Consider the following 19,360-nt stretch of genomic DNA (forward strand, 5'->3'; position numbering starts at 1 on the left):
AAAGGAAAAGTATCTCTGTTGGAGCTACTCACCAAGTTATGCCTTTAAGTAAAGACCAATGTTGTTTCTCCTTTCTGTGCACAGCTGGTTAATGCTAGATATAAGTCTATGTTCATTAACTAAGCAGAGTGAGTCCGTTGCATAACAGAAAGGCGTTTTATGAATGGGTTGAGAGGAGAAGAGATCACTTCATTTGGAATGTGTTGCCTCCCTTCGGAATCCAAACTCAGTTGCATACTGTTGGCAAACTCAGTAGCATAAATATTTGACAATCCGGTCTCAAATATTTCCCATGCTTTCTTCTTGAATCAAGGGCTTTATACATCTGCTTTGATTTACTTTTTGTTTATTTTGTTACATGTGCTAAGGAATCCTATCTGGAAATTTAGATGAAGGCATTATAGAATTTAATTATTTGCTGGAGTATTGTATAATGGAAGATCTCAAATTACCTTAAGAATTATTGAAAACTTAATTCGTGCACAGGAATAGTAAGTAGAACCTTTGTGTGGCATCTGATGTTTCTGTTTGTGACTTAGCTTTTTATTATAGACCCGATGCAAAATGAGTGTGGATAGACAATAAAGACTGTTGCAATCAAGATATAATAGCTTATGATAATTTCCCTCACTGGAGATGTTGCTAAGAGCCAACTAGCTGATTTAATCATATTTGATAGCAGGTAAATATTGGCAGGTGTCTTTAAAACTGGGTTATCACTCTTAGCTTTGTATACATTTATATCAAAATATTATGTGCTGACCCCTAAACTTATAGTTTTCCAAAACTGAAAAATAAAAAAATAATAATGTAAATTAGAATTTAAAGTTGACTCCACTGATTTCTGTCAAATGACAAATAAAATAGCTATTGTATATTGATTTTATTTTTCTGTATTGCTTAGACTATCCAAAAAGGTAATGAAATGTTGCAGATTCTATTAAATTAATGCTTTAGGACATATTTTAAATTATTGTGTATATATCCACCAGATATGTGCTAGGTTTTGTAAAGCTGAACTTCAATGAAATCTCTAATGGTGAATTATTGTAAAAATTAGGTACTATGGAACCAATTTTCTGAGAGATACAGATGCTTTCCTATTTGTGATGTGTTTCAATTCACTGGGTTATATATGGAATTTAAAACATAACGTCCCCAAAGCCAGTGTGAATTTATTCATTTTAAAGAATTCAGATTTGTTAAAAGTATATTTAATTCAAGCACACACCTTGATTCATTTTAATAGATCATTGCTAAGGTGATTTCTATCATTTTCAGATTTTTAAAATTGTCTAGTAATTAATAGAATAAACATAATTTAGATTGTTTTAAACCAGCAACTATTCTTTCAGGATCCCTTTTTCTAAACTAGTATCAAATTCCACGTGACTTTGAAACACAAAGATGCAACATTAGAAATAGTGGATATTCCTTTTTTTATTTCAAAGATTAAGCTGTGCAATCACTTGAAACAAATGTCTGAAGTATTTCTTTACTTATGAAGGATGAGTCACAAGGGAAGGCTCACTTTATATTTTCCTAATCTCAGATTTTTTTTTTTTTTTTGCCTTTTTTGGAGCATTTAGTTCCGTTGCTGATTTGGAACAAAATGGGCTTTTGCTTTATTGGCTAGCTTCCTAAATACTATGATTTTTTTTCCTGAAATAAAATTCTTCGGAAAAATACACAATATCCATCACAAAGCATTTGATGTTCTTATATAGATAGCTTTGTGTTGAGTTCATTGGAATTGTCTTTGATCCTAGAATATTTGCCACAGCATTTTTCTCCACAGAGAAAATAAGAAATTTCTTGTTTCTTGTAGTGACTACTATCACAATAATAAGTAATGACTACCTTACTTAATTAGTTAATCAAGGATAACATTTGGTAAGCATGGTAAGTTGAGAGCATTAATGTGGATGGTAGTCAGTTAGTCTTTTTATTCAACATATCGATAAATCCTGGAGGTCAAACGACATGGGGAACAGTAATGCTCATGATTGAGGGCAAGACTTTGAGAGAAAATTTAATACAGGAGCTGACTAAACAATAACTCCAGTCCACTCAGTGCTTGCCTGCGTCAACCACTGAGCTTTGCATTCAGATGTCACTGTCTCTGTATATATGTGTAAACCCTCATATGCATGGCTATATTTGAGCCAAATATTTACAAATAAGTTTGAAAATTGTACAAGTCACCATTACCTACTTAAAAGCAAGGTAACTGGATTTTATTAATATTAGATAACTTCTCTAATATGGAAGAGTTAAAATTCTGCCAGATTGATTCTATCTAGAAAGTTCATGTCCTTTCTTCTATTATTTTGGTTTCTCCAGAAGGTATAAATGTATGGTGTGAAGGATAAGAATTCTGTTGAAAAAAAAAAGTTACTCATTCATTTGGTTGAGAAGAAAGAAAAATATATTCATTCTATTTTATGTTTATAAAATAAGTTTACATAAACTAAATATTTGGGAAAGGCCCTCATGTTAAAAGTGTCCTACTATCTGTCTTTCTTGTAATTTCCTGTAGTTTTATTTTCTCTTATAGGACTAAAGTGAGATCCATTGTCTCTTACATTTAGAATTTATCTTGTTCTCAATTTTATCTGATAAAAGCAGAACTTTCTTATAAATAAGGGAACTTCAAACAAAAATGCATGCTGAAGGACTGGAACAGACTGGAAAAAAACTGGCTAAAGATAAGCCACAGTAAGAAAACAATGCACACATAGACCAGAGATGATTCCGAGGTGATCATAATAAGACAGTGTTCAATACAAGCCTGTTATACATAAGCCAAATAATACTTATTGTCCAGATATTACTGTTGTATTGGCAATGGAATGGTTGTGACATTTCTGCATTTTATTATGTGTGGATGCCTGACTCTTTTCATCCTCTGCAATGGACAGTTAGTTCCTATCCTTCACAGATTTCTTGCTGATGCTGGTGAGACAGTCTTCCCTATTTCTTTTTTTACTCATTCCTTTAGTATCATCTGTTCAAAAATAGGGAGCAGAGAGAATTAGCATAAAGAGCAAATAAACTTTGTTACTACAAAGATGGGTTCCCATTTCTACTCTTTTAAGTTCAAGAACTTGGATTTATTATTTAGTTCATTATTTAGTTATTATTATTAGTCATTTCTGAGATGAGAACTGGGAGTTGTGCTAATCTATGGGTATAGATATAAATATTTAGAGGGGAGTTTGATAGTATGCCTATTTAGAAAAATAGTAGTAGACTCCCTTCTAGGGCCTCTGAGCTCCCTAACTGCAGGTTCATGGCCTGATGTACAGTACTAGTCATGTTACCTTCAGTGAAATAAGCCTGAAAGTCAAAGAAGGAAGGAAGGAAGGAAGGAAGGAAGGAAGGAAGGAAGGAAGGAAGGAAGGGGAGTAAGGAAGGAAGGAAGGAAGGAAGGAAGGAAGAAAGAAAGAAAGAAAGAAAGAAAGAAAGAAAGAAAGAAAGAAAGAAAGAAAAAGAAAGAAATGGTTACCTCTGTAACATTTATGCCATTATTACACCTATAGGCTTATCTTGCCCAACCAGTTCTGTGGATTGTAGGACTTGAAGTTTTATAAAATTGGTAATGACTTTTCTCCTCCAGTAGCCTGAAAAGCATAATCAAAGCTAACAAGCAGGGGGAACTTCCCAGTCAGTATTAGCTTGATTCCTCTAAGTCCTGTGACTTAAGTTTGGTGTTGCCGGCAATAGTGGTCTTATCACCAAGTTCTTGTAGACAGGGAAGAACTTTTTCTATCACCTGCATTGTTCCAAGGCTTCCTGAAACCACCCACATGACCAGTAAGTCATGAGATGTATCTCCTACTTGTATATTATCACTGTGAACCTCAGGAATGACCCAGATCTCACTATGTAACCCAGACAAGCCTTGAGCTTGTAACAATTCTTTATCAGCCTTCCAATGCTGGCATTACAGATCATGGTTTTGGCTTTGCTTGTTATTCTTACTGCATAGTTCTCAGAATTATCGATGGTAGCTTAGAACAGCCCACCGCCTTCAGTTTTTTTTTTCTCTTCTTTTGTGTTTTATTGATTTTGGCTTTTAAAAAACTCATGTTTCTTATACTTACTTTAGTAGAAATTTAGCTTTTTAGGATAGAATTACATCACTGATTTTAATTATTTCTCTTCTGCTGGTAAATATAAGCATTTAAAATGATAAAACTTCCTCTAAGAATTTACTCTGAGCTGACTCACAAGTTTCTGAATGCATTATTTGATTGTATATTATTTCAAATTCTTTGATCTCTTTTTAGAGTGTCTTAATACTTGGATTTACAAATTTCTTTAATTTCCATAGGTTTATATATTTTCTGGATCTTACATTGGTATTGATGATTCATTAAATTTTACTTATATCACATTTAGAGAATATATTCTTTAAGATTTCAATCTTTTGAGAAAAATAAGCCTATTTTTAGATCAATATGAAATCTAATATTGACCATTTTGTCTTTATGTGGGTTGCAGTTGTAAAATGTAGTATCTAAATGTTAGTTTGGTCATCAGTGGTGTTATGAAGATCTTCTACATCTTCACTGAGTTTAAATATACTTATTATATCAGTCGTTGATATATAGATTTTCTAAACTTGAAATATTGTTATTAATGATTTGCCCTTTTTGATTTTGGTTTTAGTGTTCATATATTCTGAACCTAATTTACTAAATAGACACACACTTCTTGTTGTTGTGTCCTCCTGAAGAATGTCTTGATTTGTTTTTGTCCAATATCCTTCTTTATTTATGGTAATATATCTTATCTTACTGTTTATAATTAATGTAGATGTTGTGCTTTACTGGTATTTATATGCTATGCATGTATTTTCATACTGTTGCTTTCAACTTTTATGCTTTTATACTTACATGTCATATCATCAGTGTTTTTGGGCCTCACATTTGTATCTAGTTTGAAAAATCTCTGCCTCTTAATTATAATTTTGAATCATTTCATATATTGTGATGATTTATGTTGTTGGATTTAAAGCAATATTTTGCTATTTGTCTTATACTTTGTTTTTCTGTTCCTCTGATATTCCTTTCTTACCATCATTTTACTTAAATTTCTTATGTATTTCGATTCCTTTGTATGTTTTTTTTTAATGTGGTCCTTTTTACTTTTTTAGTCTTTATTCAAAAAACTACACAATACAAAGCTAAACAATCAGCTTTGACTTTGTATAATATCCCCAAATACTCTATAGTGAATTTGCATGATATGGTTTCATATATATTACACTTGCACTTATTATAATTTTAGCTTTAAACATGTAGTTTTTTCATTAAACACACACACACACTTCCTTGCCATCTATTTACCATGTCTAGTATTCCTCCCATTGATCTGAGTGTCTATGTGGTATTAATTCCTTTCAACTCTCTTTAGTTTTACCTATAGTATGGACTCTGTCAGCACATTTGATCAGGCTTTTTTTTATATGATGGGTTCTTTTGTTTTGGTATTTTTTCCTGAGTTTTTGAATGGGATTTTTTAATTCCTATCAACTTTATGTTTATTTTTTCTTTCTTTCAGTGCTGAATTTCAGTACATTATTTCATTGTCTACTGACTCCATTATGTTGTGAAACCATCTGCTCTTCTTATTATTGTAATATATATATATATATATAAAATGTCATGTTTCCTTTTGTTTGAATTGAATATATTTCTTTTTAGCTTTGATATGTATATATTTTTCCATTATAGTTTGTCAACTTATAGGATTGAAGTGACCTCATCAGAAATGGACATTTATGCATTACAACAAGTTAGAGAATATTTAGTCATTGTATCTTTATATATATATATATATATATATATTATTTTATTCTTTTTTAATTAAAATTTCCGCCTCCTCTCCGTTTCCCGTTTCCCTCCCCCTCCTCCCACACATTGCCCCCTCCCCTCACTTCCCTCCCCCTCTCCCCACTCCTCTCCCACTCCTCCCACTCCATTCCCCCTCCCTCTCGATACCCTGAAGAGCAGTCCAAATTCCCTGCCCTGCGGGAAGTCCAAGGTCCTCCCACTTCTATCTATGTCCAGGAAGGTGAGCATCCAAACAGGCTAGGCTCCCACAAAGCCAGTTCATGTATTAGGATCGAAACCTAGTGCCATTGTCCTTGGCTTCTCATCGGCCTTCATTGTATAACATCATTCTACTCCTTGTTCTTCTAAGCCTTCAGTTACATGTTAGACTTTTGATACTGACCCAGCAGCTGCAGAGGTTCTGCTTATTTTCATTTTCATTTTTTTCTTTGTTGCATTGTATGATTTCTACTGATTCATCCTCAAGTTTAGTGACTCTGCTGTGATCTATAGTGCTGGTTAATTCCAATACAGGAGTCATTCATTTCAGTCATTGGATTGTTCGATTTCGGCTCACAATTGGCTCCATTTAAACTAGAAACATGTTATGTTACGAACTAAAGATAAATGAACATTCTTGGGTTGAGAGATTAGAGAATTAGAAGAGTTTAATAGTATTGTTCGAAAAAACCAAGAAGAATTATGATTGTTTGAGTTTCTTATAGAAAATTTTTTATAGAAATGTAAACAATAATCTTACCACTTTGATTATTCTTCATAAATAATTTTGAGTGTGAATATTGATGTTTATTAAATCTGACTCACTGTCTAATAGGTAACGGCCTTCTTACCCATGTTTTCAAGTTTCAATTCTATCTCCCCATAAAATTTCTAGGATATTCAAACAACTTAGCACTTAGAAATGCCAATAAATCTGCATAGTTACTGTGGATAATCCCCAGTGACATTCAAATGCTGCTGTAGACTGAACACACCAATTTTGGTTCTTAATGAGATTAAAGCTGTCTCCTATCTTCAGAACCAGAATTTATTTCATTGTTCTGAAGTTTTACAAAATACACATTTGTGATGAACACTTTTGACCTTCTGGATTTTATTGATGATATAAATCAGAAAGCAGTAGAGAAAGTAAAAGAAAAGCAATATTTTAAACTAAATGGTCTTAGAAATTCTTCCTAATTAATTCCTCACTTCAGAAGTTGAGGCAGAAAGACCACCTCCCCTGACCCCACCCCTGTAGGCAAAGGGTGCTACTCAATTGTTTCCCAGCCACCCCAATAAAAAAAAAAATCACACAGAAAATGTATTATTGCAACATTGCTTGGCCTATTAGCTCAAGCTTCTTATTGGCTAACTCTTATATCTTAAATTAACCCATTTTTATTAATCTGTGTATCTCTATGTGGTTGTGGTCTACCGGTAAGGTTCTGACTGGCATCTAGCATCTGCCTCCTGTAGTGGTTACATGGCTTCTCCTTGACACTGCCTACTCTTTTCTCTATCTGCTTGGAATTCCTGCCAGCCCTATTCTGTACTGCAATAGGCCCAAAGCAGCTTCTTTATTACACAATGGTATTCATAGTATACAGAGGGGAAATCCCACACCACTCCTCTCCTTGAAGCCAGGGCTTTAAAGCCAGTCTGGGCAACATATCAGACTCTCTCAAAAAATAAGAAAAATAAAACTAAAGAAGCAAAGGAAGAAAAAAAGAAAAGAAGGAAGGAGTGAGAAAATAAAAGAGAAAAGAAAAATTGCCGAATTACTGCCATCAGGAGAATTCTTCTGCATATACATAGTCCCCCGGTGCCACTGCCCTCATCCTAAATACCCTCCCATCCTGTGGTTTACTTCAACACACAAGATAGATTAACCTTTAAACTTAGGTCTGGCACTTCCTAGGTAAATCTTATGTCTCCAACTAAATATTCACAATTACATTAAAGACTTTCTATATTCATGATGCCTTTATTGCTTCAGTTTTAGAATCATATAACTTGTAGCAGTCACCTGTACCATGCTTTCTTTTAAGGCAGCCTGTAGAACACACAACCCTGTTGGCATGACTCCTTACAGCTTTGGGCTGCAGAACGTGTGGTAGGCTAATAGGCCAAGTAGCCCTGTGAAGTTTAAACTCTCGTTCTGACTGTGGCTTAGTTGCATATCCTAAATCCTGATCCAGAACTTAAGCTGGCTCATGACAAAATATCAAAGGACCTTGTTAATGAAGGGCACCTGCAGACATGCTGGAGCGGCATCTCCTAGAAATCTAGTAACTGATGCAAGGACTTTATTTGTAGGGATGTCAGTGCCAAAATTAAACAACAACAACATCCACAACCTAATTGCCATCCTATTAGGGTGTTGGATGTCATTCATTGTTAAAGAACTTCTTGTTACACTGATAGACTTTGAGCCAACTTTACCTTTGACGGCCGATGCTAGGCGAGGTTTGCCAGAACATGAAGAGTGTTGCACAGCTCCTGGGGAGGGTTGGGGGGGGGGAGGTGGCGTTTCCTGTTTGCAAACTCTCCGTACAAGTCATCACTGTTCCCTGGATGTGTCTTTGTGATCAGAAACACCTAAGTCTGTGTTGGTTTAGAGAATATGAAGTTCAGTAAGTGCACTCTCCTGCTGTGTAGAAGGGTAGTCTGTTCTCACATCACATTTCCCCGTTTCACTCAGCTGGGCATCCCTCCTCCATGCTGTTTCCCCTGGCTTCAGGTTGTCAGCATCATCTTAGGTGTCTTAGATGAGCTCAAGTGCCGTGTTTTGGTTTTGGCAGTCCACTCCTCGTTGGGGCTCCTTCTGTACTCCTTCTAGGATTGTTATATTTTCCGTTGCTGCAGCAAAAGACCTGGTGCTAGAAACTTTATTAAAACACAGGGTGTAATGAGCTCACATTTTAGAGGTCCAGATACATGGCATCAGCCTCTGTAAGCCCTCTAGGGAGGGTCTTCTAGCTGCATCATGAAATGTAGGATGACATCACAATGTGAATACATGTAAGAGTTAACGATCACTGGGTGAGATAGGAAACCAGAGCGATTCAGGGGCCAGGTTTGCTTTGGATGCAACAACACGCTGTTGTGGAAATTCACCTAGGTCCCTTGAGGATTCACGTTGTTCTCATCTGAGAATAGTGTACCCAGTGAGCTGTCTTGTACTAACGAGGTCCCACTGCTAAAGTTTCTACTACCTCAGACGGAGAACCAAGCTTCCGTCACAGGAACACCATCACTGAATTCATTGGGTTTCACAAGAGAAGATGTAATAAATATTAACCAGCTTTGATGGGAAACAGACTGTCTAGCCTAGCATTTTCAGGAAAACGTGCGGCAGTGATGCCAATGTTTTGTATATAACTATCCAGTACATTAGCGGCTGGGCATGTGTGCATGGGTTTGTACGCTTGAAATGTGGCTAGTGTAATTAAGAAACTACATTTTAAATTCTGTTTAATTTTAGTATAGTTTAAACTGCCATATGTGCTTAGTGGCTAGCACGTTGACTGGGAGAGCAATTGCCAAATAATTCATAGCATCGGAAAGGTGCTGAAGCAAATAAACTCATGACTCAAAATGCCTTTTTTTCCTCTCCCGAGTCAATGGTACTTTGAAGTGATACAATGATGCTTTGGTAGAAATTAAAATTATCACAAAGATGTGGAATTATAATTATCTACCTAAGACATTTAAAAACAATAAGAAACCAATCTCTATTCTATACTGAGTAACAGATACGATTTATAGGTATATTATCCATTCCTTCCATGAGCATCCTGGATAGGTATTGTGTCATTTTCTCTTTATGTGTAAAGGAAAATTATAGCATATCAATTAGGTAAACCCACAAAGCACATTGTATGCATGAACAGATTTCTCAGACAGTAAAACAAGTATATAATGAAGAAAACTAAAAATAAAATCAACTTCACACAGTTGGTAATTAACAGAATCAATGCCTCAACCTAGGTAGGATAGCCCATGTGTCTGTCCAGAAATGCCTTCCACATGTCCTTCTGGATTACTGTGCTTATGTCTGTCTCCAGAAAATAGGTCAGAAGTCAGGATGTGTTCCAGGGCACCAATTGCCTGGTTTGAACCCTGCTTCTACGACTTACCATCTGTATAAACTTGAGTACACTGTCTCATATTTCTGAAACTCAATTTTCTCATTTTAGTAGGAATAAAGTACCCACCTCATGTTATTATGAGGATTAAATAAGTGAACAATGCCTGCTACATTTTGAACCATATGAATTTATCATTATTATTCATTTTAACGAGGCTGACATTTATGTGGGGTTGAAGACATGATATGATGTTATTAGATAAAATAGAGATGTGCTTGGAATTTTTTCTAGACTAATAATTCACATGTTCAGGAATAAGCCCCGCTCAGCCACGCTGGAGTCCTCCTAACTGAGAGTACAAAGCTTCAGAGCTCGCATGCCCTGCCAGTTCCTCCTGTCTTGGCTTTTTCATGTTACTTTGTGAGATGTTGCCTTTGGTGTCTTTGATTGCTTGTGAATGCTGAGCAGTGACAAGCACCAACACAGCTGGAAAGAGCTGTAAGATTTGCTGCTCTGTTTTCCAGCTGGGAATTATTGCCATGGATACCGGTATCAGAGGGGGACTGGGGAGCACGCTCTATTTGCCTCCTGAGTCTCTGACATCTGTTTCTGGCAAGGGCAATACTGAGTGTGCTGCTAGCTTCGTATCAAATGGGACACTGACCATGCCTGATTCCCCACAGATGTCCTCTGCACAAGATGCCAGGTTTGGTCAGAAGGACTCCTCTTCTGACCAGAACTTCGACTACATGTTCAAGTTGTTGATCATTGGCAATAGCAGCGTGGGAAAAACATCTTTCCTGTTCCGCTATGCGGACGACTCCTTTACCTCTGCGTTTGTCAGCACGGTTGGCATCGATTTCAAAGTCAAAACTGTTTTCAAAAATGAAAAGAGAATCAAGCTTCAGATTTGGGTAAGTGACTTTGAACTGACACCGTCCTTCATTCTGGGGGTGTTGGACATTCAGGGATGCAAGTGAAAACCATTGTGCTCTGTTCCTTCAAGCTGATTTCTAGTCTTCTTGCTGTAGAACACTGTGTTTCAGAGAGTGCAGGGATGCCTTTGAAGATATGGAGAATGACTCTACCTGACTGTCATGTGATGCTGTTCAGCAGCCCTTTAAGAAGAGAAAAAAAAAAAATCAAAGCTCTTGATGCTGGTGGTGGGAACACTCAATAGGGGTTTGGTTCTGCCTTGATCTGATTGACCTTGAACAAGGCTGTGACTCATGTGTCGTTTTTGTAATATGTACTTAAACAGGCAATGCATATTTCAGCGCACAGGGTTCAGCCCGCCTTTTGCACTATAAAAGAGACGATGATAGAAGGAGGAACAAGTAGGGCTATTCCCTTCATGAAGGCCAGGGCTTCACTTTGAGTACAGTCTTTTTATACTTTACAACCTTGGTGTTTCAACTCTAAATGCCATGTTTGTATACCCAAATAAGAGAAAGCACAAGAAACAGATGTTTCGTAGAAGCCCCCCCCCCCATACACAAAATTCTGAAATCAGTTGACTAACTTGCTGCTCTCTCAGTGCATGAAGATCAGAAGTTTCTTAACCACATTGTTGGCATAGATTCAGAAAACTAGAGAGGAAGAAGCAAGAAAAATATCTATGTGAATAGCAGACCCAAGGGATGTAAGTGGTAAAGCATCTAAAACAGCAGGTTATGTCAGTGAGATTTATGTAGTAAATGTCTTACCAACATCACAGTATATTCACAGATGGGATGGCCTACTAGTCAATTTGGACCCCTTTCCGTCACTCAAATTGATTGAAGCAGTAGACAAGTATTTCCCAGGGGGTGTTTCCTACCTCCTGTGGATACAGTACCATTTGGTACTGGTACTAGGCTCATCTGCAGGGCTGATGCCTCTTCGGTTAAATATGGAAATCCAGAGAGACAAATCCCAGACTGTGGCATTTAGACTGATTTTAAAAATAGAACAACCCATATTAAATTGTTTTTGTAAACGGCATGACCTTTAACCATCTTAAAGGTCTTAAGGATGAAATTTAAAGATGTGAGCATATACATGGGCATCCATCTAACGACAGATTGTGACTTTCATTTATGTTAACTCTGGAATCTTCTAGGTCTGACTAGAACTCACATAACACCTCAATATCAGCTCCAGGCTTAGGATCTCAAATACTCTACCGTTTCCTGAATTCCCTTTCTGGTGTAATGTGTGTGTTTGGAAGGGGTGGGGGACAGGGTGCATACATGCTAGGGAACTTGTTACTGTCAGTGTGTCACCGGTCACACCCCCTCAGTGCATGCAGACAGAAAGATGGGGTTCATTGTGTTGCGCATTCAGGGCCTGTCTCATTGTCTTCCTTTTTAACTTCTGGCCATCACAGCCGCAGGATAAATTTCATATTCAATTTTAAGAACGCTCCCTGAACTTTCAGGGGCTTTGACGGGTTAAGAAGTAAATTAATCTGGTGGCCACATATTTCTTAACTTCATCATCTTAAATTTCCTGCTCATCAAGCAGACAACTCCAGCTCTTTTCCTTCTTTGTCTCTTAGAAATATTTAGAAAGTAATCCTTGTGACCATTTAGAAAACACACTAACTGGTGTATTAAATTTTCTTTGTGATCGTTGTTGGTTTCCTAAAGCTAGGCTGCTGACGTGATTACTTGTTGAGTATAACATTATCCTTAATACAAAGCTGATATATTTCAAAAAGCAAAAAAAAATATTATTCTTACACTTATTAAGATATTTTTCTTAAAATGGTGCTGCTTCCAGGCCAGAGAAAACTCATTCTCTGTTCTTAGGCACTGAGGCTTGGCTCCTTCTGTTTTCTCTCACTTCCGGGCGATGCTGCACCACATGGAGCCAGACAGAGCCCAGCTCAGATTCTGCAGCTTCTCCTGCTCTCTGGCCTCGTCATGAGTCATGATTTCTATGACCTCTGTGTAGCTTCTGACAGTATTCTTCTCAGACTCATTACTGATTTGGCAAAATTTATCGCTTTCTGTGAAGCTGCCATGAGTTTTCACGAGCGGTCCAATATCATGTCTCCTTTCAAAAGTTCATTAACTCCATTGCCTGGTTCTAGAGACACCCCCCCCCAAAAAAAAAACCTAAAAAACTAAAAACAGTCACATGGGAGCTTTTAACCATTCCTTCCCCTTAGTCATGACACTAGTTTAATCTTTTATATTTTCACAATTAAAACATAATCTTGTTGGGCATGGGGAATATGCCTGTAATCCAAGCACCTTGGAAAGCTGAGGCAGTAAGATTGTGAGTTTGAAGCCAGCCTGAACTACAAAGTAATACCATATGTCCCTTAAAAAAAATTATAAAAACTGTAACAACCAAATAACAAAAGCAACACCCTTTTTCTTTTTGTATGGCCCTACTGGGGGCTCTTCATGCACCTGTGTTTTTAGGGTTGTGAAAATTCGTTTTACATGGCTGTGTAGCATCTAGCATTCTGCATAGGAAACACTCAGAGGAAATACGAAAGAAATATTTTGTGTTTACTGACTGGGCACTACAGTTAGAGAACTGAAGACATGGAGAAATTAGGCACGTCTGTAACACAAACACTGTACGAAATAAGTATTATAAAAGATTAGCAGTTGTTGGATAAGTATTGCTCGTGTCTTGTCTCTTTGTTCTTCTGATGATCCTACTTTGTATTTGTTATCTTCCCCGAGAAGTCTGAAAATGACCCCTGCCATTTAACCACCTCAAGGTCACACATGGTGAGTGGCAAAGGGGATTTTCCGGGGTGATCTTCCAGATTCTATTATTGCATCTGTTGACCCTCACTGCTGTGGTTGACTTTCGTGACGATGACAGTGATAAGCTTGGATCATGGTCCTGGTATACTGAAGATATTTGGGGAAGAGTTTGACTATCCTGTTGGATTGAAGTTTGGGAAGGAAGGTAGAATGAGGAGGAACATGGTCCGCACTTAAGTATAGGTATTCCTGTGATCACTTCAGGGATTCCAGTTTTATGCTCGAAGTGCAATGGAAAATCTTTCATTTTATGTAATTATTTCTGCTTAACAACACTGACGCTTTACTTGGGGCTATATTTAACACCGAGGGTTTGACATATCTTGGTGGTTTAAAAACCAATTGCTGTTCTTCACCGTCTATTTTATGTACTTATGTTAATGTGCAATTAATTTACAAAGACATCAAAAAATCCAAATCATCTCACTCTCTTACATATTTCAAGTAAAAGAAATGAAGCATTTTCACAGTCTGAAAGCCACTGATGATCAATCCACTGCACTACACCCTTTACCAGGATGGGCTGAAGGCACTGTCACGCTGTGAGGTACTGGAAAATACCCTGGGGTGGCCATTCAGAGCTCCAGACAGTACACATTGGACAAAGACATCAATTAAGGCCAATGACGGCTTCTCTCCTGCCAAACCTTTATGAGTATTTAATTTTCAGTAAAGGTACCTAGTTAACAGACAAGATCTAGAGACGTTGAGCAATTGTAGTTCATGCCAGAGCAGAACCTTATGTCTACCTCTTTGGGGACTTAGGCTAGCCTGATTTTTACTGTACTGAATTCACATTCAACATAAGGGCTGAGTTCTGACAACACCGACCAACTTCACATCTGATTATCAGTGAAATAGGCTAGACACCGGCATGCCAAATGAGGCTAGATTTCAGATAGTATTTACGCTGCTTCAAGAGGGCAGGACCTCCATTGGAAGAGCCGGAGGAAGGACTCCTATTCTTTCATTTTGGTAGAGTTTTCTCCCTTCACGGACTACCTGTTGGATTTTCAATAGCTGACCGTTTAAATAAAGCATTTAACAGCTAAGAGAAACATGGGCCACCACTCCTGGGCATTTTATACCTCTATTCTATGGAACTTTCCTTATCACTTTGAATATACCTGTTTAGAAACAAGTCATTCTTCACTTGTATTTACTTACAAATTTTTAATTCTATTAGCTCGTTTATAAATTTCTTTACTGTTAACCACATTAACCTTTCTTATTGCAGGTTTATTTCATTATTCTTTTTATGAGTCTCAAGGTAAAAAATAATTCAACATTTCAGGGTTTACAAATGTTTGAGTTGGCACTCTCTCTTTTTAACATATACTAAGTGCTACTGGGAATAAACTAGGCCTAGATCTATGGTATTTTGGTTTAGGTTTGTAAAGGGTTGCCTAGGGTGAACATTTTCCCAAGGGAAAGAGAAAAAATAGCGTGGTACCCATAGCGTGGTACCCATAACCTAGAAGACCATAACGTGTGTTTATTTTCAGGGTCTAGAAATAAGAAGGTAGAAACTTAGAACAAGGTTTGTAAACTGAAGAGTTCTGGCAGGCATTAAAATTAGACTGTTGAGGGGCCCACACACCAGAATGGAGTCTTGAAAACAAACCCCAGTTCTGCTTTATTCCGCCTAATTGCTCAAGTCCAAAATTCAAAACTGCCTCTAATGGAAGGCTAACTGTTTAGTTCTCATATTTGAGGGGGTATGTTGAGAGAGAGGTTAGTATTTCCTTCAAAACTACAAGAATTCATGATTTCCACTCTTCTTGTCATTCTCAGTGTCCCCCACTCTTTGTTTTTGTTTTTTGTCTCTCTTGATCCCTTCCATATTTATAGTGTTATGAATGAGTAATGTCTCTCATAGGTAGCTGGACACTTGAACCAAAGTTGGTGGTGATATTTGGGGAGATGATGAAACTTTTAGAATGTGGGGACTTGCTGGAGAAAGTGCTCTTGCTGTGCTCTCAAAAGTTTAAGTTTGCCTCAGTTCCAGTTTGTTCTCTCTGCTTCCTCCACGCAGTTGAAGATGCGTCAGTTTTCCTGCTCCAGTTACCTACCACCATGCTTCCCTGCCATGATGAACTCCCCACCCCCCACCCACGACACCATAATCCAAAACAAACTCTTCCAGGAGCTGCTTTTGATCGTGGCATTTTATCACAGCAACAAATGGCAAATAGATTGCTATTTATGATCTCGGGACTGCTGTGAGTTATTGGGTAACATGTTTGGAGTGTTCAGATACCAAGCTGCCCTCCAGAGCTGGGGACCTTGCACACTGAGCAAGGACTCGTTGAGGGAGGCTACTACTCTCCAGCCAGACCTCCGTGGATACATTTGGTGCTCTTGTACAAATATAACGCTGTTTTTAGGAGAGGCCCATTTTTACCTTTATAACCATTTATCTGCTGTTTTGAAAGCAGCAAAGAAGAGTCTAGTTCATAAGTTACTTTATACATGCGGAACTGTGCTCAAATCTATGGAGGAGATCGTGCAGAGCTATGAAGAAAATGACGGTGCTTCTGCTTTCAACTGGAGATGTGGGCAAAGGCCTTTTTGAGACATGCTGTATTATATAAATGTGATAAGGTCATCAGAGGAAAAGATGTCTCTACCCATGAAGAGAGAGTTTGTTGCGCTCAGTGATCACAAGATAATGGCACTTGGTTGCTGGGTGGGAGGGAGAAGCAGGTACATCCAGAGGATTAGGAAACACCATTATTGTCATAAGGAGGAGGTCGTGATGGGGGCGTATGGGAAAGAACCTCCCCATTCTTTAATGGGGAAGGAAATTAAATCATTTTTGGATTGTCTAGTTTTGGATCCTTTCAGCAGTCTCTGAGGTATTGGGGCCTGGCTGACAGGGCACATGAACAGCAGTCCAGAGCATGAGAAACACACAGGCAGTGGGTGCAAGGTGAGCTCTGGACTGGTTGTATTGCAGTTTTAAAGCATTCTTCAATACGTTATTGGCTTTAGCGTTGGCTGACATAGAGAAGAACAGCCCCTCTAAAATGAGTGAGGTCTCAGGATGAAAGGGAGATGAATAAAAAGGGGGTGAGGAGGGAAGAATTCCACTGTGACAGAGGCTGGAATTCTAAATCTCCTCTTTCAGGCTCCATATATTTATGGGCCTCACTATTTGTGGACCCGGAAAACTGGGTCAGGGAAAGATATTGCACACTGTTGGCCAAACCCTTATTGATATTCAATTATACTGTTAGTATCACTTACACTATGTTTTAGCCCAGTACTGAGCTATAAAAGTAACACACACATACGCACACACACACACACATGCACATGTATGTAGAATTACTTAATAACACAGGCTTCTGTTTTTAATTTCTGCTTTAAACTGGAATTCCGTATGTACCCTTGTGGGACCTGAAACTATTAATAAGGCCTTAGTCTCCCAAGTACTGTGATTATAGGTGTTTGTTACAATAACCGCTCCAGGTTTTTATTTTTTGATACAACCCAGTTAAAGAAGGTGACAATATAGTCCTGTTTCATAGATAAGGGGGAACAAAACCAGAAGGATAGAATCATTTGCCCAAGGATGATGAGATATGCCAGCATTCATCTTTCAAGCTTGGCACTACATTTAAAGTGCATGCATTTCACCGCACAGTATAAATGAGGTCTGGGGGCAGGGCAGTATCTGTCTGAGTCCTTGGGACATCTAATGTTAGATTTCGTGTATCTTAATTCGCAGTGACTGCTTTTCTGCACTGCGTAGAAATAAAGATAGTTGCTCCTTATCTTTCTTACCTGTTCGAAGAAATGTATAGTTCCCTAGGAGAGGTGAGAGGATCAGTTGTTTTCCTTGGAACTTACCCTCTGCCAGCAGGAGCCCTTTGCGCATTATCTGGTCTGTGTTTAAAACAGATCTGCACAGCAGAAGGGAGTGGAACACATTCAACTGGCTCCTTTCCTTCACATTTCTGGTATGCCTGCTGCCACTGTTGGGGAGCACACATGCAGCCAGGGGTGTGTGCGGGGAAGAAGCACTGAGCAACAATGGGAGTGAACGTCTGGGTGGCAATAGCCAGGCCCCTAGCTGTGCGTTCAGTATTCTCATAGCCCAGTCTTTCTGTTCATCCATCTGAGACTCGTGTTCAAGTCTTCTGGTCTATTTTTAGGAGCCAACATGTTCTGCCCAGACAAGCTCCTTAGGAGAATGGCAAGAGCCAGGGACAGCTGCCAGGGCTGTCCTTGCTGTTGCCATTTTATGGTCTTTTCGCCATCACATTTCCTTCAACTTAGCACTTGTTTTCCCTGCGAGATTGAGAAAGGCCAGCTTTCACTTTTCTCCCAAGAGAAAGCTGTCGTTGGGTGTGAAATGGCAAGAGGCATGAAACCATTCACTCTGTCAGGGGCTGAAAGCCACATCTTGATATCCGCTGTGTGTAAATCAATTTCCGGCACTGGCATTACACAGAAGGTGGCAAAGACTTGGTCCTGCTCTCAGGCTTGCCCGCCTCGAGAGAAGACTGGGAACATCTGAGGTAGAAAGGGTTACCTGGTGGGCTCAGTAACTGTTTCTGGCAATGGAGGTCAAGGAGTCCAATGGCAGGGGCAGGGATTCTGGGGGCGACTTCAAGTCCTGGATTTCATTTGTGAAATCGTGTGAAATAACACATAGCCCTTAGGTGTCAAATGTCTGATCCATAAATATTTGTACTTTGTTCAATCTAAACATGAAAGAAAAACACAATAGATGTCAGTTTTCTTCTTTTCTAAAAATGCTATACCTCCATTAAAACTTTAGTGCCTGATTTAGTAATTCCAGGGCATCAAACACCTCTTGAGTGCTGATTGTGTGCCGCAGCAGGTTCTGAGAACACAGTAGTGAGGGTGTGCGGGAGCCACGGCAGGGCCCAACCATCTGGCTAGGCCATAGGTACCACCTGACATCGTGAAGAACAGGTGATATGTCTGACCTAGTCTTGGGGACTCTGAGAACCTTCACTGTGGCTATCCATACCAGAGAGGAGAACCGGGACATAAAACCGAAAAAAATTTATTTGTTCGTTCATTCATTCATTCAGTAGCATTTGTTCTGCGTTTAAATGCATTTATAATATGCACTTGGGAAGGAACTGGGAATTGAGGCTAAATACACAGAAAACATCAATTATGTTAAATGCTAATGGAGAAGTGCTGTGATAATTGAGAAACACAGTGGGGGGTAGAACTTTCAGGTAATTTCATACGCGACGGAGAGTTTATATAAAAAGATTCCTAAGCCAAGGCCTGAAGGTATTTAGAGCAAGGATGAGCTTTTCTATGTGAAAGGAGAGAGACATTTTTTATTAGTTTTCCAGTCATAGCTTCAGGTTGCTCATTCACATCTGCTTTTGTTTATCAAATTCTGAGTCCTTTAATGTTGCCCTCCATCTGAGGGTGGATTCAGACTATGAAATCTGAGGCTTTGGCCATTTGCTGATCTCCAATGAGAAAAAAGGAAATACACACTTACACTTTAAGTCCCGAAGCAGGCGGCCCTGTGAACACATTGCTGGGCCCACTTGGAAGGTATCCTGTACCAGGTTTTTTTTCTTTTGGGTCTCTAACCAGTTCTGAAATCATAACACTGGGACTTATTATTAGTTTTGAATGCTTGGCCTTAGCTTTG

At 38.5% G+C, this 19,360-nt stretch overlaps 1 protein-coding gene across 2 annotated transcripts in view; it reads left to right on the forward strand.

The window, feature by feature from the left end:
• Positions 1-19,360, forward strand: part of Rab3c (RAB3C, member RAS oncogene family) — a 186,855-nt gene that overhangs the window by 1,646 nt on the left and 165,849 nt on the right. For both annotated transcript variants that reach the window (XM_057789970.1, XM_057789968.1), the window contains exon 2: positions 10,618-10,848. In XM_057789970.1, coding sequence (XP_057645953.1) covers positions 10,618-10,848 — 231 coding nt within the window. The remainder of the gene's footprint in view (positions 1-10,617; positions 10,849-19,360) is intronic.

The sequence above is a fragment of the Chionomys nivalis genome, chromosome 15, assembly GCF_950005125.1.
Source record: "Chionomys nivalis chromosome 15, mChiNiv1.1, whole genome shotgun sequence".
Classification (NCBI taxonomy): Eukaryota; Metazoa; Chordata; class Mammalia; order Rodentia; family Cricetidae; genus Chionomys; species Chionomys nivalis.